Source organism: Equus przewalskii, chromosome 4 (assembly GCF_037783145.1).
Source record: "Equus przewalskii isolate Varuska chromosome 4, EquPr2, whole genome shotgun sequence".
NCBI classification, from domain to species: domain Eukaryota; kingdom Metazoa; phylum Chordata; class Mammalia; order Perissodactyla; family Equidae; genus Equus; species Equus przewalskii.
The window spans coordinates 102,096,316-102,122,257 of NC_091834.1; the positions used below are offsets into that span (position 1 = coordinate 102,096,316).

At 55.2% G+C, this 25,942-nt stretch overlaps 2 protein-coding genes across 22 annotated transcripts in view; one reads left to right on the forward strand and one right to left on the reverse strand.

Annotated features, from left to right (window-relative positions):
* The first annotated feature begins 94 nt into the window (after positions 1-94).
* Positions 95-11,488, forward strand: CHPF2 (chondroitin polymerizing factor 2). 3 transcript variants are annotated; one of them, XM_008539749.2, is made up of 6 exons: positions 95-234; positions 1,804-2,052; positions 2,607-2,837; positions 7,843-8,407; positions 9,139-9,321; positions 10,042-11,488. In XM_008539749.2, the coding sequence occupies exons 4-6, from the start codon at positions 8,015-8,017 to the stop codon at positions 11,347-11,349; spliced, it is 1,884 nt and encodes a 627-aa protein (XP_008537971.1). In that variant the 5' UTR covers positions 95-234; positions 1,804-2,052; positions 2,607-2,837; positions 7,843-8,014; the 3' UTR covers positions 11,350-11,488. The 3 variants fall into 3 exon arrangements, with proteins under 3 accessions (XP_008537971.1, XP_008537970.1, XP_070472927.1); XM_070616826.1 differs by lacking the exons at positions 95-234; positions 1,804-2,052; positions 2,607-2,837 and adding exons at positions 5,547-5,656; positions 7,189-7,396; XM_008539748.2 differs by lacking the exons at positions 95-234; positions 1,804-2,052; positions 2,607-2,837 and adding an exon at positions 5,513-7,396.
* A 134-nt stretch (positions 11,489-11,622) lies between these two features.
* SMARCD3 (SWI/SNF related BAF chromatin remodeling complex subunit D3) overlaps positions 11,623-25,942 on the reverse strand; it is a 33,612-nt gene continuing 19,292 nt past the window's right edge. Inside the window, exons 1-13 of one of the 19 annotated variants that reach the window (XM_070616840.1) lie at positions 25,605-25,802; positions 18,167-18,378; positions 16,393-16,435; positions 15,171-15,293; positions 14,936-15,058; positions 14,586-14,681; positions 14,330-14,431; positions 13,923-14,084; positions 12,958-13,055; positions 12,651-12,786; positions 12,235-12,357; positions 12,017-12,118; positions 11,623-11,801 (exon numbers count right to left, since the gene is read on the reverse strand). In XM_070616840.1, the coding sequence (XP_070472941.1) occupies positions 11,748-11,801; positions 12,017-12,118; positions 12,235-12,357; positions 12,651-12,786; positions 12,958-13,055; positions 13,923-14,084; positions 14,330-14,431; positions 14,586-14,681; positions 14,936-15,058; positions 15,171-15,293; positions 16,393-16,435; positions 18,167-18,378; positions 25,605-25,664 (1,434 nt within the window). In that variant the 5' untranslated portion in view covers positions 25,665-25,802 and the 3' untranslated portion in view covers positions 11,623-11,747. Of the gene's footprint in view, positions 11,802-12,016; positions 12,119-12,234; positions 12,358-12,650; positions 12,787-12,957; positions 13,134-13,922; positions 14,085-14,329; positions 14,432-14,585; positions 14,756-14,899; positions 15,059-15,170; positions 15,294-16,392; positions 16,436-18,166; positions 18,379-21,260; positions 21,756-25,604; positions 25,803-25,942 lie in introns of those variants that run through there. The other 18 variants (XM_070616834.1, XM_070616829.1, XM_070616838.1 and 15 more) reach the window with 18 other exon arrangements.

Genomic DNA, 25,942 nt, shown 5'->3' on the forward strand with positions numbered 1-25,942 from the left:
TCCCAGGGGCCTCCGGGGCCTTCGTGACGTCATCAGGATGCGCGAGGCTGGGGGTATTAGAGTCCGAGAGTCGTATGCTAGCGGCCAGCTTTGGGCACTGGAAACTGCAAATCCCAGATTACTCCTCGGATAAACGGGTTGAGTCTTCCAGGCTTTACCGAACCTCTGGAATATCTGTTGAGTTACATGGAGATACCGAGTTTATAGGGCCGCCCAACCGGCTCGGGCGGCAGGGTGAGTGACTACGCTTCCCAGCATGCATCAGGCGGGAATGGGTCGAAACAATGGGGAGAGAAGAGAAGGGAGGTGCAGGGAGGAGGAGGAAGAGTGAGGCGGCTGGTGAAACAGGGCCGGGAGAGGGGCGCATTACCGCGAAGATAAAGCGAACAGAATTCCTCCATGAAAGAAAGGCGTCCTTGTTTCATGAAACTGAGAATTTAGAGCCTGGTACAGTGTTCGCCAAACTTTTAGAAGGTGCCGAACGTTATTCCTAAACCTTGGCCGCTTAGCCTACCCGCTCCAGAATTGTTAGCCACGTAAGATCTTGAAGTGAAAATAAGACCCGTTTTCTGAATTTAGCTTTGTCATCAGTTAGCCATGTGACTTCGCCCGTTACTTTTCCTTTGAGTCTCACTGTTTAAAATTTCTCAGCAGACTTCTCATTGCCCGCATTGTAAACCCCAAATTTGTAACCTCAAATACAAAGCAGGCCCTTTGTGATCCCTGTTACTTCTCCGGGCTCCTGACCAGCGGTGCCTCACCATTAGTGACACAGTTGGAGGGAAGCAAAGGAAGCTGCTACTCCCTCTGAGCACATTCTTCAAAAGTAACCCCCTTTTGAAAAATAAACTCACTCCTCCCACCATAGAACTAGTTTTCTTCCTCAAACTTGATGCTGCAGTAGAATCTAACTACTTGTATTTCAAGTAAGCTATGCTATTGCATACATTCATGCCTTTGAGCATAACTTTTTCTAGAATACCCTCCCACCAATGAAGTGCCCACTATATGTTAGGCTCAGAGCTAGTTGCCAGAGGTGCAAAGGGTGACAAGTTATTCTCTGACCTCTGGAAACACAGTTAAGAAGGAACGTTCAAAAAGTAAACAGCCCATGACATTCAGGTGATTAGTGCCATGAAAAAAAGTGATTTCTGTGCGCTGCTGGAGTACCTAGGTGGGGACCTCACTTGTCATGGCATAATTAAGAGCAAGAATTCTGGGGGCAGACTGCCTGCATTCAAACCCCAGCTCTACCATTTACAGTGTGTGACCTTGGGCAAAATACATACTCTCCTCCGTAAAACAAGAATAATGATAGTACTTACCTCATATGGTGGTTAGAAAGATTAGAGTTTAATTTTTGCTAATTGGCTAATTATTACTTAGCCAGAGTTCTGCTAGGCTTCCTTCTTGCCTTCTCTGCTAGTAGTGGAATCCTTGCCTAAGTATGCACTAGATATTTATTTAATTTAATACATTTAGCAAATATTAAGTACCTACTGTGGACAAAAGCATTGTTTTAGGTAAAGAGATATAGACAATAGTTAACTGACGGCAGAGCCTTTCTTTATGAAGCCAAGAAGTTATATATGGTTGTGGGTCACATAAAATCACTTCTCCAAGCGTCTGGCTTCCTGAGAGCACTGTCTGCGATACGCCTGCCTCTCCCAGCCTCATTAAAATGCATAGTTATAGGCAGGTTACAGGTTACAGAGAACTGATATTTATTATGCTCTTTCATCTATCCCATCCCATTTAATCCCCTCAACAAACTCTGAAGTGGGTATTATTATTATTTTACAGATTGAAAATGAAGGCATAGAGCTGTTAATAAAACAACACTGCTGGTAGAAGAGAGTGCCAGGATTTGAGGCTGGAATCTTCTTGTTCCAGAACTCCAACTCTGTAAAATGGCTCTGGATGGCAAAAGAAAGACTAACTAGTTACTTCTCTGAATCCACCTGCATAGCAACCAATCACATCCACGATTTCCTATGAATCGACAGTTGCTGGGCAGAATCTCCCTCAGCACAAAAGTGGCTTAGAAAACTTGTGAGTCACTAGAAGTTCTGCCATTCCCACCTAGGGTTTAGATCTCTTGCATGGAACAGACCTGGGGATGAGGGGAGAAGAAATGGGGAAATGGGAAGGAGAGAGAGAAATGTGGGTAGAAAGGAGGAGAAAATGATGGGGTAAACAGGAAAAGTCACAGGTCAGTGCTGGAAGCAAGAATATTTGGTCCAAACTCTTCATTTAAAGTATGAAGAAGCTGAGACCCAAGCAATGAAATGTCTCATCCAGAATTACCTAGAAATTTAGTGACTGAGAAGGGTCTGGAACGGTGCTATTCAATGTGATAGTCTCTAGCCACACGTGGCTATGGAGCACTTGAAATGTGGCTAGTCCAAATTGAGGTATGCTGTAAGTGTGAAATACGCATCAGATTTCAAAGATGGTGTGTGGACAAAAAATGTAAAATACCTCAAGTTTTTGTTTTGATTACATGTTGAAATGATAATATTTTGGATGTGTTTAATAATATAATAAAATATATTAACATTAATTTCACCTGTTTCTTTTTGCTTTTTAAAAAATGTGGCTACCAGAAAATTTTAAGCTACATATATGGCTCACATTTGTGGCTTGCATTATATTTCTGTTGGACAATGCTGGTCTGGACCTTATCTTCCAACCTCAACGTGAGTGTCCCTGCTCTGCTTCCCAGAGTCTCTTCTAACAAGTCACTCATTTACCACCTATTATGTGCCAGTTGCTGAGGGAATATCGAATTGCAGTCTGAGGATAAGACCAAAACACAGTGAAGGATAACAGTGCTGGTGAGTTCTATCTTATATACTTCCTAGAACCGTGGGTCTTACCTCTATCAGCCCCCGTGTTCCCTTTTAATAGCAAACATTTCTTTTTTATTACATCCCCTTTACTATTTTGAAATAAAGTTCATAGAAGATATAACCTAACTACACACATAAATTTCAAAAAATTATAGTGTCTTAATCATAACAGAGGAAAGAAAAGGAAATCCTTTTTTTTTCTTTTTGTGAGGAAGATTGGCCCCGAGCTAACATCTGTGCCAATCTTCCTCTAGTTTATGTGGGATGCTGCCACAGTGTAGCTTGATGAGCGGTGCCAGGTCTGTGCCCAGGATCCGAACCTGTGAACCCCAGGCTGCCAAAGCGGAATGTGTGAACTTAACCACTACGCCATTGGGCCAGTCCCAGGAAATCCTTTTTAATAAAATTTAATAAAATGTTATTTCAGCATGCTAGAAAACATAATTAGTCCAATGCTTGTACCTGTATGTGGGATCACCTTGAATGTGACAATACAAATGCAGACAGAATACCATGAGTGACATTGCTGTCTGTGATATAGTTCTCCAACATGGTGAGTTATTCTTAGTGAATATTTGAACAAAACAAAGTATAATCTTCCTTCCATTTACACGTTGGTTACATTCCTTGAAAATTCAGCACATATTACAACCCTGCAAGATTACTTCATTTTTATATGTAAAACACAGAGTTGGTGAGGCCGGCCTGGTGGTGTAGTGGTTAAGTTCGCACACTCCCCTTTGGCGGCCCAGGGTTCACAGGTTTGGATCCTGGGCATGGACCTACGCACCACTCATCAAGCTTGTGTTGCGGTGGTGTCCCACATACAACATGGAGGAAGATTGGCACAGATATTAGCTCAGGGCCAATTTCCTCACAAAAAAACCCAAAAAACAAAAGAACACAGAATAGGCTCAAGGATCAGATGATTATAACTACTTTTTTCACTTACATCAATGTTCAATAGGATATTTGAAAGCCATGTGGGACAGACAATTCTTTTTTCTTTCTTTTGTTTTGTGAGGAAAATTAGCCCTGAGCTAACATCTGTGCCAGTCTTTCTCCACTTTATATAGAGGTCACTGCCACAGCATGGCTAACAAGTGGTATAGGTCCATGCCCAGGATCCAAACCCATGAACCCAGGCCACTGAGGTGCTGTGTGCAGAACTTAACCACTATGCCATGGGCCCGGCCACAGACAGTTCTTTCTTGTGTGATCCTGTCGTGCAATGTGCAAGACATCTAGCATTCTTGGTTCCTCCCCTCAACCATTTGACAACGCAGTTGCCACTGTAGACTTTCAAACTGCCCCCTAGAGTAGTGCCATCCTGGTTGGAAAGCTGCTGTGGGCTGTGGTGTTGGAAGGCTCTGCCTGCCCTTGAGCCTCCCTTTGGGCTGTTCTCTCCTCTCTCACCAGGCTTAGCCGCTCCACCTTCCTAGTTCTTTAGGCCAATCTCTCCTCCTTCCAGGCCTTCTGGGCTCTGCTCTTTGTCCAGAAAACTCCTCTCCACTTTTTGTTTGGGTAACTTACTGAACCTTTGGATCTCAGCATTCCCAAATTCCTAATCTAAATTAATTCTTCCTGTCTTGTTTTTCCACTGGATCTAGTTTTCTGCAATGGTACTTATATCACCATTTGTGATTTCTACCTCAGTTTCTATTTTAGTATGTCAATGTGTTACCCAGCAGGGTTCTCTCCACCTGTGGACACAGAAGCAGATACTGTGCACACCGGTCTATGAGGGAAGCAAGTTTATTACATAGTTGATTGGCAAGGAGACGGGAGGATGGGCCCTCAAATCTGTCTCCCAGGTTCGGGGAAGACGGGAAGGTTTAAGGAATCAGGAGGGCAGGCTGGTGTGTGGAAGCGCTGGCAGGATGAGTTTCGATTGACAGATCAAAATTTTCTCTTCTGCACACACTCCTGGCTGGCTCCCCACCCCTGAAAAATGGTCTTAACATTGTTGAGATGAGGTCAGCACAGCAAACAAGGGTGAAGTTGTTACGTAGATTTAAGTCATTCCCTTCTCTGCTGCTGAGAGTTTCTAGGGATTTAGTCCTCTCCTTCCTGGCTCAGAGAGGAAGGCACACAAATGGAGATTTATAAATGTAAATTTTCCTTATAGATGGGTAACTTCTATGGGTTTTCAGAGCTTTTCCGTGTCTGCTGTTTCTTCAAAATAATCAGCCTAGAGTAATTCTTATGCCTAATCCAAAGAGGCATATTTTGGGGTGACATTCTGTTCCTGTGGTTACAAGTGTGTGTTTAATACCTGTCTCCCTCAACTCTCAGCTCCCTGAGGGCGGGGATCAGCCTCATCTGGTCTACTGCTTGTTTACTCAGTATCATTACGATGGCCTGGAACTGAGTAGGCAAACAACAAACGTTTCTGAAATAACCGAGTGGGTGAGGGGGTTTCGAGGCCCATTGGGAGAAGTCGTGTAGGAGGCAGAAGCACGCTCATTGATGGGGAGGGTATTTTTTCCAAAGCACACAGAGTTCAGGTTGAAGATCTGGGGCGCGTTCGGGTCGAGTGTGGGTCCATTCGGGTTAGCGTTTGTGGAACGCACGCGTTTCTTGTGGGGGCGGGAGACTGGCCCTGCCGACCTTGTTGCCCCACAGCCGGTATGTGATGCAAGAAGGGGCGGGGCGACCATAGAGAGGGCGGTGGCGGAGCGAGCGGCCGGATGCGGTCACCATAGAGACGGAGACTGACAGCGAGCGGAAGAGGAAGGCGCAGGCTGGGCTGTGAGGTGGCAGTGGCTGCAGCAGCGGAACCGGCTCCTCGGCCGGGCACTGGGGTCTGTTTCACCTTCCCCGCCCTTCCCCCTGCAAGGGCGACAGAGGCGCCGCTCCAGGGGACAGGAGCAGGTCCCACCCCACGCCATCGCCCCCACTCCCCGGGTCAGCGCTGGCCGCGTCTCCAGCTCCCGGGCCGTCCGTTATTCGGCCGCCGCCGCTCCTGGCCTTGCTGCTGGGCCTCCCCCGTGGGCCTCGGGTGGGCCTCGCGCAAGCGGGGCTTTTGCCCCTGCCGACAGACCGGAGAACGGGGTCTTTGCCCTCCTCTCCCAGCCGCGACCTCCATTCCCTGCGCGGAACAAACCGAGCAGAGTCCCCCTGCCCCTCCTCGACAGCTCCGTGACGCAGCCGGTTTTATTTCTGTTTTGAGACTAACGGCTAAAACTCGCTTTGGGCCTTCTTTCTAGGACCAGAATTGATCTCTGATCGCTGAGAGGTAGAGCAGGGGCTCCAGGCCTGGCAGCCGTCACGCCAGCCGAGCCTCCGTTTGCTTGCCCAGGATCCCTGCATTGTCTCTAACTGTTTCTCATCCTCTCGGTTAGGTTTGGTGTGGTTTGGTTCGGTTTGGGTACCTAGGGCCCTGGTAAAATCAGACACCGAGTCGCTCTTACACTGCTGGAGTTACTGTTATTTGCCTCCTGTCTCTTCTCAGAAGAAGGTGGGCAGCACCAACATCTCAGCAGCTGGGATTCGGAGAAAAATGCCCTGCAAAATGGTTCCATCAGCCGTTGTGCTCCCCTGAGAGGCTCTCGGTGCTGAGTCACCATATCTGTCCACCTCATTTGGGTGGGCAGACCTTCTGTGCCCACACAATGCCAGTGGCTCGTGACTGCTCTTGACTGGGAGGAGGGTTTACTCTATCTGTGTGTTTCCTCAACACTGGCGGGTAGAGTAGAAAGAGGCCCTGACGCCTTTCCTTGTGCCCACCTTCAGCAGCTGGTCAGCAGCCCCTTCAATAAATTAAAGTAGAGTGCCCAGGGCACAGAAACGTGCCCGAGCTGGGCACTCTTTGGGAAAGGCCTACTGAGGCACGCTCCTTTAGTTGGGGCTGTTGTTTTGGTGGAGCATGTGCTTTGTCCCAACCTCTTTATCCGTCCTTGCTGTCTCTTGATTTAGATCCAGTCTACATATGTGTGTAGTCCTTCATTTTTGGGTTAGGTTTGGCAGGATTGAGTTTTATTTCCTCCCTTTTCTATTGGAAGACAGACCACAATAGCAATAGTGGGTAAAATTGATTCTCATATCTGTTACCATTGGGACTGAAGGTTAGATCTGACTCCTTGGTTACTAAAGACCAGGCAGATGCTTCCTGGGGATGCTGGGCCTGGAAGCAAACACACCTTGCTCTGTTGTCGACCTCATTGACCCCAGGTTCCGTGTTAAAACTGCTGGCCTACTACTGGCCTGGTGCCCATCAACCCACTGATCGATCCTTGAGGCTGTGCCCTTTGGGGCACACACATGGCAGGGCGTACCATCATGCGACTGAGTTCCCTGTTGGCTCTGCTGCGACCAGCACTGCCCCTCATCCTAGGGCTGTCTCTGGGATGTAGCCTGAGCCTCCTGCGGGTTTCCTGGATCCAAGGTGAGGGAGAAGATCCCTGTGTAGAGGCTGTGGGGGAGCCAGGAGGGCCACAGAATCCAGACTCAAGAACTCGGCTTGACCAAAGTGATGAAGACTTCAAACCCCGGATTGTCCCCTACTACAGGGATCCAAACAAGCCCTATAAGAAGGTGCTCAGGTGAGAGCTATGTGTACGGGGCCCCCAGACCCCAGTTTAGGACTCGTCTAAGTCCTTGCCTCTGCCTTCACTGGTAAGCTGTGTTAGGCTTCTTGGAGCAATTCTTTGCTTTATTACTCATCACACTTTTTTCCTATCTTTTCCCTCCTCAGGTCTGAAAAATTTTCATCCAATGGTGTTAAATTAGTGTTGGATGTTCTTGACATCCAGGGCAGGAATTGCATCTAACCCATCTAATCTATCCTTAATAGACCCCTCCCCAAATCAATTCCAGTGTCACTTTCTCAGTGGATGCTCACTCTAGTAGCTCATTAATATTGATGAGAAGGTCTCTCCCTTCTCTTTTCTCAACCCCAGCTCACTTATTCCCAGGGCAATGTATGTGCTGGACAAGTTGGGTTCCTAAAGGTTAGGGAGTTGACCTTGGCACACTGGTCTCTCCACAGGACTCGGTACATCCAGACAGAGCTGGGCTCTCGTGAGCGGTTGCTGGTGGCTGTCCTGACTTCCCGGGCCACGCTGTCTACTCTTGCTGTGGCTGTGAACCGCACAGTGGCCCACCACTTCCCTCGGTTACTCTACTTCACTGGGCAGCGAGGGGCCCGGACTCCGGCAGGGATGCAGGTGGTATCTCATGGGGACGAGCGGCCAGCCTGGCTCATGTCAGAGACCCTGCGCTATCTTCACACACACTTTGGGGCCGACTACGACTGGTTCTTCATCATGCAGGATGACACGTATGTGCAGGCCCCCCGCCTGGCAGCCCTTGCCGGCCACCTCAGCATCAACCAAGACCTGTACTTGGGCCGGGCAGAGGAGTTCATTGGCACAGGCGAGCAGGCCCGGTACTGCCACGGGGGCTTTGGCTACCTGTTGTCACGGAGTCTCCTGCTTCGATTGCGGCCACATCTGGATGGCTGCCGAGGAGATATTCTCAGTGCTCGTCCTGACGAGTGGCTTGGCCGCTGCCTCATCGACTCTCTGGGCATTGGCTGTGTCTCACAGCACCAGGTGACAGCCCTTTCAAGTCACTCCCAGTCCCTGACAAGTTAGTCGTGAGTGGTCTCCAGGCTGGATGCTGCTGGCTCCTTCCTAGCACCACCTTGGAGCCATCGTTTTGTCCTTCCCCTGACCGCCCTGTCAGCGGCCTGCCCCAGCCACTGACCGCCCCTCTGGCTCTCCCCTGCTCACTTCTGGCAGTCTTCTGTCAGAACTGGCATCTTTTTAGGGACCCTCTGAGCAAGACAGCAAGGTGCCCCTACTCACCTTGAGTCTGCCTCCCGTCTGCGCCCTGCCCTCCCCCCGTCCCCTGACATGCACAGTCGTGAATGATCTGGGAATGTCCTAGAGATGTCCACTCTTCTGGAGGAGTAAGGTAGTTACTTTTCTAGCCCAGAGAGCTGCCCTGTTTATTGGAGAAGAGGGGACGATCCCAGAGGGGGTTCATTCTCTCAAACCAGGGTACTGGGAGTGTTTGGTGGCTCATGGCTTTCATTCTCTTGAGAGACCGTGGGGTTCTTTAGGGGAAGAGGGCATCCTTAGTTGCCTACTTAATATTCTTTTTTCCACAATCCAGTGGTGAGAGTAAGGCCAAGGTTAAGGGGACACTGCAATGAGCTCTCGTTCCCTCCTCCCTTCTGTGACAGCAGCAGTATTAGGTGTGAATGCTGAGTTTGGCTAAGAGCAGTTGGGACAGGCAGCCCTCCATGTGTGGCATTGATTGGTCTGACTGGTCTCTCTAGGGGCAGCAGTATCGCTCATTTGAACTGGCCAAAAATAGGGACCCTGAGAAGGAGGGGAGCTCGGCTTTCCTGAGTGCCTTCGCAGTACACCCTGTCTCCGAGGGAACCCTCATGTACCGGCTCCACAAACGCTTCAGTGCTCTGGAGCTGGAGAGGGCGTACAGTGAAATAGAGCAACTGCAGGTGAGCCAGGGGACCATTGCTGGAGGTAGAGGGAGTGGCAGGTGTCCAGGCTCCCAGTGAGCGGGCAGCTGAGTGAGAGGGGAAGCTGGGCGGCGTAGAAAGAGGCTGACTCTACCTAAATTTAAAACAACTCTGGGGAGAAGGGACTTTTGGGGGTCCAGGTCAATCATAACTTCCTGGCACAATTTGGATGCAATTAAAAGGGTTTGCAGGTGAACTGTGAGGATTGGGGCTCAGTACGGTGCTTAGGATAGTTTTAGCTCCTCTCCAGTAGTACCTCTCCACCAAGGGGGCGAAAACCTCAGAAGTCCCTGGACTTCTAGCACAGGCCTTCAAAACCCCAAAGGTAGAAGGTGGAATTCTCTCGAGGTGGGATACAGGTGAAAACAAAGGCCCATCACAAAGAGGGTGTGAATGCCTTGGGTCGGGAGAGCAAGGCTGCCAGCTTTGTGTTGCAGGATGCTCTCAGTGCCACAGAGGCACATTTCCCACCTCCTCCTCCTCCTCTTCCTCATGGCCACTGTGTAAGGTGGGATGATTCAGATGCCTTCTGCATTTTACAGACAAAGGAAGTAAAGTACAGGGAAGTAAACGATTAGCCGAAGGGCACCTCACTAAGTGTTGATGGAGTCAGGGTAGAGCTCAGAACCCAGGACGCTGGAGCTGGCTAGGGTCCTGACTGCCTAGATGGGCTCTAACTGTGTGTCCCTCCCACCCTAGGCGCAGATCCGGAACCTGACTGTGCTGACCCCCGAGGGGGAGGCAGGGCTGAGCTGGCCCATTGGGCTCCCGGCCCCTTTCACACCACACTCTCGTTTTGAGGTGCTGGGCTGGGACTACTTCACAGAGCAGCATACCTTCTCCTGTGCAGATGGGGCTCCCAAGTGCCCACTGCAAGGGGCTAGCAGGGCGGATGTTGGTGATGCTGTGGAGACTGCTATGGAGCAGCTGAATCGGCGCTATCAGCCCCGCCTGCGTTTCCAAAAGCAGCGGCTGCTCAATGGCTACCGGCGCTTCGATCCAGCGCGGGGCATGGAGTACACCCTGGACCTGCTGCTGGAAGCTGTGACGCAGCGTGGGCATCGGCGGGCCCTGGCCCGCAGGGTCAGCCTGCTGCGGCCACTGAGCCGGGTGGAAATTTTGCCTATGCCCTATGTCACTGAGGCCACCCGCGTGCAGCTGGTGCTGCCACTCCTGGTGGCTGAAGCTGCTGCAGCCCCTGCTTTCCTCGAGGCCTTTGCAGCCAGTGTTCTGGAACCACGAGAACATGCCTTGCTCACCCTGTTGCTGGTTTATGGGCCGCGGGAAGGTGCCCGAGGGGCCCCAGACCCATTTCTTGGGGTGAAGGCTGCAGCGGCTGAGTTAGAGCGACGATATCCTGGGACGAGGCTGGCCTGGCTCGCTGTACGAGCAGAGGCCCCTTCCCAGGTGAGGCTCATGGACGTGGTCTCTAAGAAACATCCCGTGGACACACTCTTCTTCCTCACCACCGTGTGGACCAGGCCTGGGCCCGAAGTCCTTAACCGCTGCCGCATGAATGCCATCTCCGGCTGGCAGGCCTTCTTCCCAGTCCATTTCCAGGAGTTCAACCCTGCCCTGGCACCACAGAGATCTCCCCCGGGAGCCCCCGGGGCTGGCCCTGATCCCCCGTCCCCTCCTGGTGCTGACCCTTCCCGGGGGGCTTCTGTGGGAGGCAGGTTTGACCGACAGGCTTCTGCGGAGGGCTGCTTCTACAATGCGGACTACCTGGCAGCCCGAGCCCGGCTGGCTGGCGAACTGGCAGGCCAGGAAGAGGAGGAAGCCCTGGAGGGGCTGGAGGTGATGGATGTTTTCCTCCGGTTCTCAGGGCTCCACCTCTTCCGGGCCGTGGAGCCAGGGCTGGTGCAGAAGTTCTCCCTGCGTGACTGCAGCCCTCGGCTCAGTGAGGAACTCTACCACCGCTGCCGCCTGAGCAACCTGGAGGGGCTGGGGGGCCGTGCCCAGCTCGCCATGGCTCTGTTTGAACAGGAGCAGGCCAACAGCACCTAGCACACCCGGGGCCATGCACCTCTGCATATTTCCCTTTTCTGCCTTAGCCCTGGGAAAGGCAAGGCAAGATTGATGGACAGATGGAGAGCTTGTTGCTGTATTTTTTAAATAAGAAAATATTAAAGTGTCTTCTGCCAAACTGTTTTTAGGTCTAGGGAAAATGGAGTGAGGAGAAGAATCTGACGGAGGGGGGTGGGAGTTTTCCCAGAGGAACCCACTGCCTTCCCCTCCTCCTCCCTCCCTCCCCAGTTGCCAGTGACCACACAGCTGCTCTCAGATGAATGACCTTTAATCCAGTCCCCTGCCTCACCCAGAAGGTGTCAGAGGAGTGATGGCAGAGCCCTGGGGGACAGGGTGTGGGCCCAGAGGCCCACAGTGGTGCTCATTCTCAGGGGCTCCTAGGTGTTGCGCACAACCAGTGACTGCTCCAGCTCCTGCCTGCGCTGCTGGATCTGTAGAGAAATAAGAGCAGGAGCAGGGTTATGGTGTTGCTGGTGAGTGACAGGACAACCCCGCCACCCGGCCTGGCCTGGAAGAGCATCTGGGAACAGGGAGGGCTACATGTGGTGCGGGGGCTGGTGGAGTGGCCAGGGCCACTGGCCAGGCAGAGAAGGGAGGTTTCTCTTAGAGTGAGGGGGAGGCCTGAGGCGCACGGGCCCCTCCACACCTTGCAGTAGAAGTAGCGGCTGACAGCTTCCTGGGACCAGGGCTGGTGGTAGAACTCAGCCCGGCGCTCCTCCTCGGGGTTGCCTGCCACATCTGTCATCACCTGGGAGGGAGCAATTGGGTCAGCCCTGAGCGTGGACCCCTCCAGTCCCTGTGTACATATTTACTGTCTTCCCCATATGCTTCTCTTCCATCCAGTGCTCCCTGAGTCCCTTTCACCTTGAGGTCCCGGCTCTGGGAGCGGAGCAGGTCTTGGATGTAGCCTTTGGGGTCTCTGGAGAAGCTTAGCATGAAGTCCCTCTGGATCTTGAGCTGGTTTATGGACTCAATCGTCTCATGGATCTACAGGTAGAAAGACAGACACTTTCACCTGGCCCCGGTGATGTGGGAGAGGAGGGGAAGGAGGAGGGGTAAGTAGGGGGAGAGATTGGCTGCTGTTCTTTTCAAGGGTGATCCCTTAGGTCCCTGATGCCTCTGCAGTCCCAGGGAAGGGGGGTATGGGCGGGGCTCCAAGTAGCAAGGGAAGGGCCACCTGTCCCCTTCATCTCTCCATAGGCCCGTGCTCTTATCTGTTCTGTCTGCACTTTGTCATTTTTGGGTTAATGTCCTACTCCAGCTCTGGGCTCTGGCCCCACCTTACTGTCCAGAGCGCTGATTTCCTGCTGGTTGGCTGTGGAAAGGAGGAAGCTGCTCATCTGCCCCTTCAGTGGCTCCTCTACCTCCACATCAATGTCATAGCATGCCGTCTTCTTCTGGTCCGACGGGTCCACGCTGCCAGGGAAGTCCAGCCCTTGGTGTCCATGCTGCCCTCGCAGAGGCCAAGGGCCCCGGGGGCAGATGCACTGGGGGAGGGAGGGGTCGTGGGGGTGGAAGGAAGAGGGAGGGGCAGGGAGGGCAGGACCCCAGTGATTCCCTGGTCTGAGGAGCAAGCTGGGGCCTCACCTGATGACGTGGTTGATGACAATTGGGTCAGGGGGCAATAGCAGAGCTGTGAGGCGCTGGGGAATCTCAGAAAACTTCAGCCGAGGACAATCAAAAATCTGAAGTAGGAGAGAGACCACTCTTCTGTGCTTGAAAAGAGCATAACTACAGTTCTGGATTCTTCTATCCTGGAAAGGCTACAAGAAGCCAGGAGCAAGGCTAATTCCTCAGTGCTCACGGGGCTGCGACTGGAGAGGCTGTGGGTGGTGGAGGGCTGACAAGGAGTTGGGCAGTGCAGTGGCTGACAGCACAGCCCTGGGTCGGCTGGCCTAGGTATAAATCCTGCTTCCACCACTTCCTAGACCACTTTGAGCAAGCAGGCCTTAGTTTCTTCATCTCTAGGATGGGGAGAATAACAGTACCTATCTCACAGGGTTGTTGTGAGAATTCAGTGGATCGGTACACATAAAGTGCTTGGAACAATGCCTGGCACATGGTGAGTGCTCATTAAACATCGACTTATTTTTACTTCTCAGGTTACCTACTGTGTTTATTTAAAAATTATTAATAATCTCTACTTTGGTAGAATTTTATCAAGTTACTTTCATAGCAATGTGATTTTCCCAACTGTCCAGTGGGTTAGATGGGACAGGTATTATTACCCCATTGCAAAGAAACAAGGTACAAAAATAGCTCAGTAACTTACTCGGAGTCTGGACCCAGTACTAGAACCTGGGGCTACTGGCCTTATAGGGTTCCAGAGCTTCCTAACATGGTGTGGCTAAAATGGATGGGCTGCAGCACAGAGCTGTGCCATGGAAGGGCCTGGACTAGGACCCTGGTCTCTGGCTTCGAGACCATGACTGTGTACCATTTCTGATACCCGGGAATCTAGAAGGGAGCAGTGGTGCTACCTTAGTAGAGGTACTTCCCCTCCTAGTAATTCTGCCTGCTCCCCACGTCCCTGCATTCAGGGTGGAGGGTACCTGCTGGAAATACTTGTCCCCATTGATGTATTCCTTGTCATGCGAGTCCTGCAGCCTGTTGGTCTTCACGTACTGCCACAGAGCCTGGACGATGGCTGAGCGGCTCTGTGTGTGCAACCCCAGCAGCCGGGCCAGGCGGGGATCCAGTTTGAACTGGGGAGGCTAGGAAAAGGTGACCGTGAAAATTAGATAAAAGAGAGGGTGGAAAGAGCATAGGGCAGGCAGGCTGGGGCCAGGAAGGACTTGGTGATTGGGCTCCACAGAAACATGCATCTGGAGAAGGGAAGTAGGGAGGAGAATGGGGTCTCAGGATGTACACCTCTGAGGCCTAGGCCCACCCTAAGAGAAAGTGTTGGGGGAGTCCAGGTCCTCGTGTGGTGTCTGTAGGGTAGGGGGCTGGCACAGACCTGGTAGTCCAGCATGAGGAGCAGTGTGCAGCGCACACTCAGGTCCCCCGGCCTCTTCACCTGGAACCCATCTGTCTCCTGGGTTGTGGGCGTCCGGTGCCACTGTCCAGGGGAGAAGAGCTAGGTCACTCACAGGCCCATCTGGGTTGGTGGGGCCTGGGGCTCTAGGGTGGCCCTGATGCACATCTGTGCAGCCGACGGGACCGTGGTCTATGGCAGAGTGGCAACTCAGGGGCAGAAGGCGTCTGGGTCTTACCTCAACTAGGTGGTTGTCAGGGCCATAAAGGTCTTTGTCCAGCTCAATGACCAAACTCTTAAAGAAGGAAGAGAACTTCCGCTTCTGCTTGCTCGGCTGTGGGAGAGGAACAGGGACCGTGGGGGCAGAACAGGGACCATGGGGGCAGAATGAATTGGGAGTGGGTGGGGCTGGTTGGGTAGGACAGCACGGTTAGAAGCAGACCTCCGCACCCAAAATGTCTTTCTAGGCCACCCACCACCCCTCGCCAGGGCTGACTCCCTAACCCTTAGTGCAAACATCTAGTTCTGTCCTCAGCTCAGCCCCATACCCACCCCAGGACACTTGGAGAGACCTGGGCCAGGACGTACGTCATCCAGGAGCTTCCCCTCCACCCGCAGCTCCCAGGAGGCTATGCTGCCATCAGAATCCTCAGCATCAGGCTTCGCAGGGTTAAAAGTATTGGAGATATAAAGACGCAGCTTCCGCTTTTGCTGTAGAAATAAAGAGTGTAGTACAGAGCGAACACTGTGCTCCCACCCTGGGCAACCCCACTTCTCCATTCTGGGAACAGGACTTAGAGCCCTCTTCCTGCCCCCAAAGCACCTTCATTGGCCTCTTCAGAGCCTCCTGGATGTCCACCCGCTTCCGCATGATGGTTTGATCCAGTTTCCTCTCAAATGCTAGGAGGTCCATGTAAGCCTGGGACTCAGGGACCAGCTCCCGGATCTAGAAGAGGAGGAGCAAGGTAGGGAACCAGGGTCTTAGCCAATCTTTTTTTTTTTTTTTTTTTGAGGAAGATTAGCCCTGAGCTAACTACTGCCAAGCCTCCTCTTTTTGCTGAGGAAGACTGGCCCTGAGCTAACATCCATACCTATCCTCCTCTACTTTATACGTGGGATGCCTACCACAGCATAGCTTTTGCCAAGCAGTGCCATGTCCCCACCCAGGATCCGAACCGGCGAACCCCAGGCTGCCCAGAAGCAGAATGTGCGAACTTAACCGCTGCGCCACCGGGCCAGCCCCTTAGCCAATCTTTTAGGTGGAATGTGAGCATGTCATGAGGTCCCAGGGTACAATGAGCATGGAGATTTTGGGACTGTAAGAGTGCAAATGGGACCTCCCCCCAGGACTCTCTATCCCGCAGGAGCAGCCTCCATGCGTAGGGATAAAAACTTTCTCCCTCTAGGGGGCCCCAAGCATTTCACCACTAGGGGAGGCTGTAACAACCGTGGAGCCCAGCAAGCACTAGGACTTCACCTCTTTATCTTGTCCTTTCCCTTGTCACACGGCCTCTGGGCTTCCCTTAGATGTCTGCAAAGTGGCTAGGACCCTGGGGTCCCTGAGACAGTTCAGGGATGTCGTTGCTTGTCTCTACCCTGGCACCTCACCCAGTTGCTCCAATTCATGTCTCAATGGTGCTACCCTCGTACCCAGCTTGGCCTGGGTCCTGTTGTGATGCCCAGGCCTTCTGGCCAGCTTCTGTTCCCTTCACTCTCCTTGCCAGCCTCTGGTCCCCTAGCTCTTGTCCCCTCTTTGTCCCACACCTTTATGTCTTCAGACGGCTGGAATTCAGTCCATTGCACCCCAGGCCCAGGATCCTGCCCCTTATGACTTGACTCCTTCCCTGCGCCCCACCCCCTCCCTCTGGCCTGGGGAACCTCACTTCTTAATTAGCTTTTTAAACAAAAAGTGAAAGTGACCATGAAGCTGAAGCCCTGCTCTTGAGGGAGGAAGGGAGGGGACACCGGGTGCTGGGGTGGGGGGGAGAGGAGGGCGGAGCAGCAAAGGGTGGGGGTGGGCTGGGGCTGCTGTGAAAGGCACTCACCCTTTGAGGGAGGATTTTGTCAGCCATCTTCCTCCTCTTGGCACTGTACATTTTTTAAAGAAAAAACCAGGTTACCATGGCGACAGATCTGGGAGTAACGAGGCCACCTGCTAAATTATCCCGACATCTCCGCCCGCCTGGCTGGGGTTCCCACAGCCCGTCATCTGCCTGCCCAAGGGGCTATGTGGGGTGGTGCATGGCATTGCTCTGTCCTCTCACAGGAAGCAGAGGTGACCCCGTCCTTTCTCTAGTCTGGGAGCCCCCTTCCACCCCATCACATCCTCAGGGCCAGAGAAATTTAGACTTAGGAGGTGCTGGGGGTGGGGGAGCTGCAGAAGGCTTTGAGGAAAGCTGGGGAGAAGGGAAGACAGAGGAGACAGAGGACAGATTCTGAGGACTTTCCTTTTCTGCTAAGCAGGGATGCACAGTCCAAGGTGGCCTGAGCTCAAAGGGAGGGGAGCTGACCCCCCTCACATCCCTGGAGCAGGAGGCAATGGTGTGAAGCTGGTCAGGGTTGCACCCTGCCACCCTGGGCTTGAAGGAGATGCTGACGGGCAGGGGATGCTCATGCCCTTGGACCACCTGGCAACAGGGCCCAGGGACACACCCACAGGGATCCAGAGAAGGGGTGTGTGTGTGGATCTTCTCCTGTGGGACATGACAGCAGGCTGGACCTGGGCTAGCTGAGACTTGGACTCTTCTGGACTCACCAGCTGCTTCTTATTCCCAAAGGCACCCCAGAAAATCCTTGGCAAACTGAGATTAGAACCCAGCCTTGAGATGGCTCCATACTGCCCCCGTGTGGTGTTCTCAACCACTGCCCCATCCCTGTCCAAAAATCTATCCTAAGGCTAGGCAAGCAGCTTTCATTAAAGGTCTGATTTGTTTTGAACAAGTATCTGTAAGAAACTCTCCATTTATATAAGATAAATCAGGGACTTGTTTACTGTATAAATGGATGATTCACTTTGCAAAAGAATTTTTTGCGGGATTCCTATAAATGGTGAATTTTCCTTGATGTGTAAAAAATATTTAATAATGAGGTAAAATCCATATTACGCCTTTTATAGGACTCCATCTGGTGTGCAAAGGAAAGCATGTGTGTTTGGCTAAACACTGAAACCCAGAGGGGCATCTCTCTTGCCAGCCACCAGCCTGGGCTTTGGGGGTGCCACCAGCTGGCTCAGACAAGGAAATGGACTGGCTCCTGGTAGCTTGGGGGCAGACCTGGTCCAGAGGACATATTATGGCCGCTCTTCAACCTTTGAGGGCCTAAGAATCACCTGAGAACATGACTGGGCAGAGACCACCCACCCACAAGGGAAATTCCCAGGCTCCACCCCCCTGGACAGAGATTCGGATCTAGATCTGGAGTGGGGCTTTTAAACAGGCAAGCCAGGGGTTTCTGAGGAAGGCGCACCGGACAACCACACTTTGAGAAATACAGTCCTAAAGCTCTGCCTTCGGTCCTACTACCAGCCCCGCCCCCACCCCAAAGCCTGAAGCATCACCCAGGACCTGGGGACAAGGGGTGGGTAGACGAACGCAGCAGGTGACCAGGAGAAGGGCGCGACGGCCGCAGCTTCAGTCCCTACGGTGGGCACACAAAGGAACCAGACCAGTGCCCCCTCAGCCCACCTCCCCAGAGCCCATCCCACCCAGGACGACTCCTTCCCTGCTGATCATTCTTCCTTGCCCCTTCCAATCCCGGTCGTCGCCCACCCCGTCCCTGCGGGTCCTGCGGTCCGCCCCCTCCGCGCTGGGCCCCACTCACCTGCGGCTCCGCGCGGGGGCGGTGGGCACCGGCTGGCCCTGGCTCTGGGCCTGGCTCTGGCCGGGCGGGGGCGCTGCTCGCTTGCGGGCGGGCTCCATGCCCGCGGGGGCCAGGCCGGGTCGCACGGCGGGGCTGCCCATGTACGGGGAGCCCGGGGGGCCCATGGGCGCCCCCTGGTGGGGCATCCGGGCTCCAGACGGCATCCCGGGGCGCTGGGTGGGGGGGCGGGGGTGAAGCAGAAACAGGCGCCCGCGGGTCAGACCAGGGCCCCGGCTCCGGGCGCGGTGAGCCGCGTCTCCCCCACCCCAAGCCCCTGGCCGGTGACCCTGATGCCGCCGGCGTGAGCGAGGGGTGGGAGGGGCAGGGGCGCCGGAACCGCGCGGCTTTGGCGGAGGGGGCTTTGCGTCTCGCTGCAGGAAGCTAACTGAAGCCAGGCAACTGCACAGGGCATTGCCAGCCTCGGATCTGCGGAAGGTACCGCGAAAATGAATATTAACGGCGCCTTTTCAACCTTTTCAAAGGATGTGCACATTAACAAGCTCCTCTGCAAGACAGACTGAATGGGTCCTTCCATCCCCACTTGACAGATGAGGCAACCGTGGCTCAAGGAGAAAAGCGACCTAGCCAAGGTCACGCGGCTCCTCCTGGCAAAGGCAGCCACTGAGCGGTCGTTTCCTGAGGGGGTCAGGGCTTTTTGCTCTCTGGGGCTTCATCTAGGTTAGGGGCTGAGGTCCTTGTTCGGACTCCTGCTGCCCCCTTCCCATCCTCTGCTTCCCCATCCACTTCCTGGACTGTCCTGCCTTGTACTCACCCCTCCCCATCTCAACTCAGTTTTCTCTCTGGGCCCCTGCTTTTGCCCCCTTAGTCCCAACTGCCACCCCCTTTGCCTAATTCCAAGTCTCCACAGCTAGGGGCTTTGCTGACTTAGTCTACCCCCATAATTTGCTCCGAAGGTGAAGGCTGGAGGCAGGGCTGGAGGTAACCTGAGGGGCCTGAGGCCAGACCCCTCCAGGATTCTCTGATTGGGAGGGCAGGGGAAAGGTGGGTCAAGGGTGGGCTGCCCAGAGGGTTTGGGTCAGTCAAAGGCAGCAGCATTTCCTCTTACATCCATCTCTCCCTTCCTGTCTGCTGGATCACCAGAGATGGTCCCATCTTACAGACCTCCTCTATTTCCCACCCCCACCCCAGTGAAGTCACAAGTCAGGGCTCAAAGGGGGCCATGGAGAGGGATATGAAGCAGGTGTACTCCCCAGCCACTGAGATGCAAACTCATGGAGTGAAGTGTTTCACAGACTTCTTAAACCCTACTTGTCCAGATTCCAGAAGAGAGATTGGGGGACCAGAGGGGCCGTAAAGTAGAAGGTGGGTGGGATGGGGACCGGGACAAGGAATGCAGGAAGATTAGGGAGTAAAGGATGCAGACCCTGTGCCCCTGTTATCGTTCAAACACTACCCACTTCACCCTCAGGAGTGCAGCTGCCCCCAGGCACAGAAGGAGCCCTGCCCCTGAGCTTGATGAAACCCTTCTAACTGCCAACTCTCCCTCCTGCCTGGCACTATGTCTAACCCTAACCACCCCCTGCCCCCCCGCCGTCCCCTCACTCAGCTGTCTCTGCCCATCTCTCCCATAGCGAAACCTGCCTCTCCATGTGTTGGCCTCCCCCACCCCACCTGACCTTGTCACTCACACCTCAAGGGTGGCAGCCCAGAATGGAGCCCAGGCCCAGCCACTCCCAACCAGCTCAGAGGGGGCACAGGGAGTAGGGCAGTGGGGCTCACAGCCACCCAAGAACTAAAGCTCTAAGTTGGCCAAATAAAAAATTCATATGTATAGCCTCTCTCCTTCCTCGATGGGCCTTTTTAAAGAGACTTCCCCAAGCAGCAAGTTGAGGACTAGAAACTTAGCTGACTGACACAGACACCCCTGGGAAGTTACCCCAGAGATCCCCAGGGCTGGTGGAGAGGCTGCCCCAGAGAAGCCCCTTTCCCCTATCAGCTGCTCTCCCACTTATCAAGGCCAGCAAGACTCACTGATCTGCAGAAGAGGCCCTGAGAGGGAGGCTTCCAGAGCCCCCAGACAGCGGTGCCAGCTACCAAGGAAGGGCCAAGATTCTAGGGACTCTGGGCTCCCTCACTGAGAACATGCTTTCCTTGGGGTCACAACCAAATTTGGCCACAGTGAACCTGACTGCTTCCTCTATACCCGCCTCCAACCCCAGCACCCATCCCACGTCCCAGAGCCCCTGCCTCTCCCATTGCACTGCCCTCCACACCCCTCCCAACCTGGCCCCTGTTGCCTCAGCCTGAGTCCCCCATCTGCTTAGGTCGCCCTGTGCTTCCTCAGCTCCCTGCGTGCCTTCCAAGTCTGCTCGTGGCAGGACGTGCTGCCCTGCCCCTTTGGTCCCTAGGCCTAACGTCCCTGACTCCAGCCCTTCCTTCACACCTTTGAGGCATTAAGGACATCAGCTTCTGGTGGCCAAGTCTGCCAAGGGGATCCTCAGACCCCTTAACTTGGGGTCTGTCCCTAGAGAGAGCCTCTCTCTGACCCTGATGGCAGAGGCCATCAGCAAAGCCCCAGAGCCCTCCTGCCAGGAGGCAGAGGTTGTTCAGACAGAGAGCTTCCCGCCCAGTGCCTCCAGGGTCACCTGCTCCTTGCTCCCGAGCCACAATCAGAGAGACACTGTCCCAATGGATGAACAGACAGCCCAGCCCATCGGATGCCATGTCCCCCACCCCCACCCCCAGGACAGGGGTAACACCTGGGCCCACAAGGAAAAGAACGGAAGACAACACGTCTGGTACAGAGGGGATGCCCCCACTTGAGGGGGACAACCCCCAAGTCCCACCCCCAGCCCCTGACAAGAACCCATGCAAACGCCTCCCTTCCCCGCCCGGACACCCATCCCCGGCCGGCCGCCTGACGACGTGTTCGGGTGCCAGGGCGCCAGCACAGTCGCGGAGCTGGGCCGCGGGCCGTGGCGCCCCCCGCTAGAGGGGTGGGAGAGCGGGAGCCCCCTCCTGGCCCCTCCCGATCATCCCTCCATTCAGCCCGAGCCAGCTCCTCACCCTCCCCCGCTAACTTTCCCCCACTCACCACCCCATGGACCAGAAACTCAAAAAGTTTGCTTTTCGTGGCTTTGCGCGCCCCTCCGGCAACTTCGTCCGCGGCCATCGGGGTGGGCTCAGCGGCTCCTCTCACTCTCTCTCTCTCTTCCTCTTTCTTTCCCTTTTCTGCCTTTTTTTTTCCTCCAACTCTCCCCTCTGAGTCCTGCTGGGCTCTCTCACACTTCTACTCGAGCGGAGTGGGGAGGGGGCCCCTTCAGGGCTGCCCTGACGGCCCACGGCCCACGCCGCCGCCGCCGCCCGCCCGCCGCCGCCGCCGCCGCCGCCGCGGCTGCCGCATTCCTGCACTGATAAGACAGAAATAGTCCGGCGGCCCGGGGTCTGCCTGTTGACTCGGCGGGGACAGAAAAGCCTGCCTTTCCAACCCTCGCTGTCCAAACAGCGCAGATAAGCAGCGAGGCACGCCGGCAAGCCCGGCTCCTGGGCGCTGGGCAGCGCCACTGCAGCCCGAGGCCGCCCGAGGGCCGCGGGGAGGCGGCGCGAGGAGGGGACGCAAGGGGAGGTGGCGGGGGGCTCGCCGGCCACCCGGGCTCTCGCCACGAATAGTTTCTCAGTTAGAGAATTCGCCAGCAGGGCCAGGCAGGGAACAGTGAGTTCCAACTTTCCCCCCAAGTGGCTCCTGCTGCATTTCTGAGGCCCTTTCCCCAGAGACCTGGCAGGCCAAGTAGGGAAACATTCGCTGGAAGGAATCCGGGGGGGAGCCTGAGCCCAGAGGAGGCCTTCCTCCTGCACCAGGCCGGCAGTGGTGGGTGTGCCCAGGGAGGCGGTGTCCCCCTGCGTCCACGGATGTGTGCGCCCTTGTCTCACCCGCCGTGTGTGTCTGCACCCTCGTGTGGGCACGGCGCGGTGGCGGTGGGTGTGGATGTTTATGTGCGTGCACAGACAAATGCCGTCTCTGTGTGCCTCCCTCCACGAGAGCCTTTAGTGCGTGTGCGCGCGTGCGGGTGCGTGTGTGGCAGGACATGGCCTGTGTCTTCCAGCGCCGTGTGAGTCTATTTCTGGGGATGTGAGTCTTTGTTTGTCTCCATGTGAGAAAGTGAGGGCAATAGGGGAAGTATTTCAGAAAGAGGGAGGTGGACTGGGCTCATGAGAACAGGAAGAGAAGTGTGGGGGAGGCAAGGAGCTGGGGTGGGTGCCTGGGTGGCTGGGTGGAGAGAGTGAGGCAAGCAGGGCCTGATGGCTTTGGAATGGAGTGTGGGTGGGGGTAGGGGACTCAGGGGAGTTGTGCCCGCTGGGTATGGTAGGGCCAGTCTCAAAACCCCCAAGAAAGGAGAGGTAGGGGTGGGGTTATGAGGGAGTCCCAGGAGGGGCCAAGCAGAGGAAGCTGGCAGTCCCTGGGGTACAGGAGGGACAGGAAGCAGGAGGAGCAAATCCTGAGATCCCCAGGCTGGGAGCCCTGGTCCCGCCCATGCCCTCAAAGGCCACGCCCCTCTCCTCCTGGAGGATGAGCCCACAGCTTTGGGACAGCAGTGGGTCAGGTTTATGGGCCTCCTGGGGCTGCACTGTCAGAATCCAGGTGAGGATGGGGCGATGCCTGGCAGAATGTGTTGGAAAACTTATTTGAAGTTAGACCCTGAAGACCCAGCATTATGTTGGGGGTTCCTGACCCTTAACCCTTCAAAATGCCTTTAGAGGTCAGGACAAAGAACCAAGGGAGTGTTTTTTGCCTGCAGCCTGATTTCCTCGGGCCCTGGTTGTGCATCTGGCTGTCACTGTCCATTTAGGTGCCCAGTGTCAATCCCCTGAAAGGTCAGAGAGGGTATGTGGTCCCGGATGCCCCTCCTCTACTGCTGGCTTAGCAGGGGACCTAGAGATCCCATTCCTACCAAATCTCTACCTAGGCTTCCCCCAGGACCCCCACATACAGACACCAGGCCCTTTTGGGGTGGGGATGGGCGAGTAGTTACCATGGGCCATGATGGCAGCTGCTGGTAACCTGGGGAGGTAATCTCTCTAGTCTGTAAGCTAACCTCCAAAACCCCTCACTTATTCCCATTTCTAAGCCTCTGCTCCCGCTACTCTTTTGCCTGGAATCCCTCTGCCTGTCCAGATCACATTCACTGTTTAAAGCCCAGCTCTGGCCCCACCTCCCCCAGGGAAGCCTTCCCTGGTCCCACTCCTATGTGTGGATCTTTCCCTTCTCCGAATGCCCTTGCCATCTGTCCTGCGCCATGGATCAGTGCTTGACTGACTCGTGTCTGAGGTGCCCTGTGGTTCGTGTGGATTAGATGTGGTTTCCCAAATAGGCTGCATCCCCCTCAAGTCAGAGACCAGTCTTTAAGTCCCACTGTCCCCTCATGCCTGGACACGGGGACGTGACCTAACCAGATGTCTGCTAACACTTGCAACCACCCAAAGCCCAGTGGGCCAGTGAACAGAGCTCATACTCTGACGCTTACCTGAAACTGTGGGTCACCATGGACACCCCCACCTGCCATGGGTGCTTCTAGCATGAACATGTGAACCCACGGGCCTTGGAGGTTCTAGGGGACTGGGCAGGGGTAGACACCTCTAGGCTTTGTGTAAAGCGCAGAGGTCTCAACCTTTGGAGAGGCCTTTTGGGGAAAGAAGACAGCAGAGGAGGTGGATGGGCATCCCAGACTGGGCAGCTGAAAAGTCTGAGGAAGGGGCATGAAGGACAGTGGGAACACCAGCATTTGTGAGGGGCTGGTCTTGGGGGTGGAGGAGACTGCAGGAGATGGTTAGACCAAGGGCTCTGGCGGTACTCGAGGAGAAGCCCCTAAGTCATTCATGTCCACCAATAACCCGCTCCCAGGCCACCCCAGGACCAGGGCCTCCCCCTGTAGCTCCCTCTCTGGGAGACATTCTTATGGTGCACAGACAACAGATACATGGCGCATACATGCCCCCGAGGCACACACCAATGCAAACACCAGATGGACAAGGAGCCACATGGATTTGCACACACAGTCACACCTTGACTACCTCCACATCCCACTTGCAAGGCACAATTCACAAGGCACCCGCCAGCAGACACGTTTGCATGCTGCTTTTACAGGGGCGACCCTAGGTGTGAGGACACCAGGGAGCCTTCAGCCTAGAAAGCAGAGGCGCCAGTGTGGGTGCCCCGGCCAGGACTCCCACCTCACAAAGGCCAGGATCCCCTAAGGCTCAGCCCCAGAAGGGCCCTCAGCAGTGCCACGCCGCCGGCTCCTGCCGGGTGGCAAGGAGGCCCAGGGAAAGCCCCGATGCCAGCGGGCAGGGGGCTTTCCTCCCGGCCGGACTGGACCCTTATGCGCGGCTGACTAGCCCAGGCCGTGCTCCGGGCAGGCCGTGTGCGTGTCCGGGCAGAGGGCGGCCGCCCGGCGGCCCGGAGCCGGAGTCCCCCCTGCCGTCCCCCCATCTCTCCTTCCCTCGCCGAAGCACCACCAGCACCAAATGGCAAAGCGCCTCTCCCCGCGCAGGGAGAGATGCGCCGCGGCCGGCGGGACGGGCTCGGCGGCGGCCCCCCCACCGCGCCCGAGCGCCGGGGACACGTCCCGGCCCGCAGCCGCCCGGCCTCGCCCTCGCCCGCCGGGGGCCGGGACAGCGGCGGGAGCCGGCCCGGAGCCGGCCTGGGCATGCGCACTGCGGCCTCCCTCCCGGTGAAGGTCAGCCCAGGGCCTAGCTGCAGGACTCAGAGGCGGCGGGGGGAGGCAGAGGAGGGAGGAGGGATGCAGCGAAGAGACTTAACTCCTTCCCTGCGGGAAGATGGCCACCGAGGCTGGGGCCAGAGCCCAGAGTCTCACCCTCCCCGCCTTCTATGGAGGTCCCATTACGGGGTCCCAGCTCAGGGGGAGGGGGGAGGAGGCGAAGAGGGAGGGAGAATGGAAGAAAGCGGCTAGAAGGAGAGGAGGGAAGCTGGAAGGGGAGCGGGAGGAAGGCAAGGGAGGAACAAAGGAAACCAGACTGAAGGGAGAGACCTCTTCCCGCTGCCCCTTTTCCCTACACCGCCAGCAATAAAGCTTTTCTTAGCGGAATGAAATTACCCTCACGGATAGAGTGTGTGTGTGTGTGTGTGTGTGTGTGTGTGTGTGTGAGACAGAGACAGAGAAAGAGAGACAGAGAATGGGAGAGAGAAGAAAGTGAGACCACCTGGAGCTCTCAGGCTGAGGACCCCTGATTTCTATGTTCTGGCCCATCCCTAAACCCAGCCCCCACTTTCTCCTCTGGTCACTAAACCCCAGGACATGCCAGGGGACCCAGTCTACCTGTCTTGCCTAAGTCCCAGGCCCCCAGGGAACCCTGGCTAGACCTTGGGGCCAGGCCCAGCCTCCAGAGATGGATGGAGGGGCGTCTCCACCTTAACGCCCACCTCTAGTGAGGGACTTCTTCCAGCCAGCAACAGGACATTGGCAGACCAGACCAGGGGCATCGTGGCATAGTCCTCCTCCTCCTCCTGGCTACCCCACTGCTCTCCCCAGGCCAGAGCGGCGCTGGGTACCTCCCTCTTTGTGCCAGAATGTTTCTGTGCCCAGGACACCCTCTGCTACTATCAAGGGGGCAGTCTGTCTCTCTGTGTGACTTCGCCTTTCTGTGTCAGTTTTGCAAACGCACACAAGAGAGACAAATATGATAGAAAGAAGCAAAAAAAAACAAAGAAAAAGTAGGACACCTAAACAGTTATGTGACCTTGGGCAAGTCGCTATCCCT

Coding starts and splice junctions, on each gene's coding strand:
- CHPF2 (XM_008539748.2), top strand. CDS start 7,116: ATGGCAGGGCGTACCATCATGCGACTGAGTTCCCTGTTGGCTCTGCTG. Junction 7,397..7,842: donor CCCTATAAGAAGGTGCTCAG/GTGAGAGCTATG, acceptor GTCTCTCCACAG/GACTCGGTACATCCAGACAG. Junction 8,408..9,138: donor GCTGTGTCTCACAGCACCAG/GTGACAGCCCTT, acceptor TGGTCTCTCTAG/GGGCAGCAGTATCGCTCATT.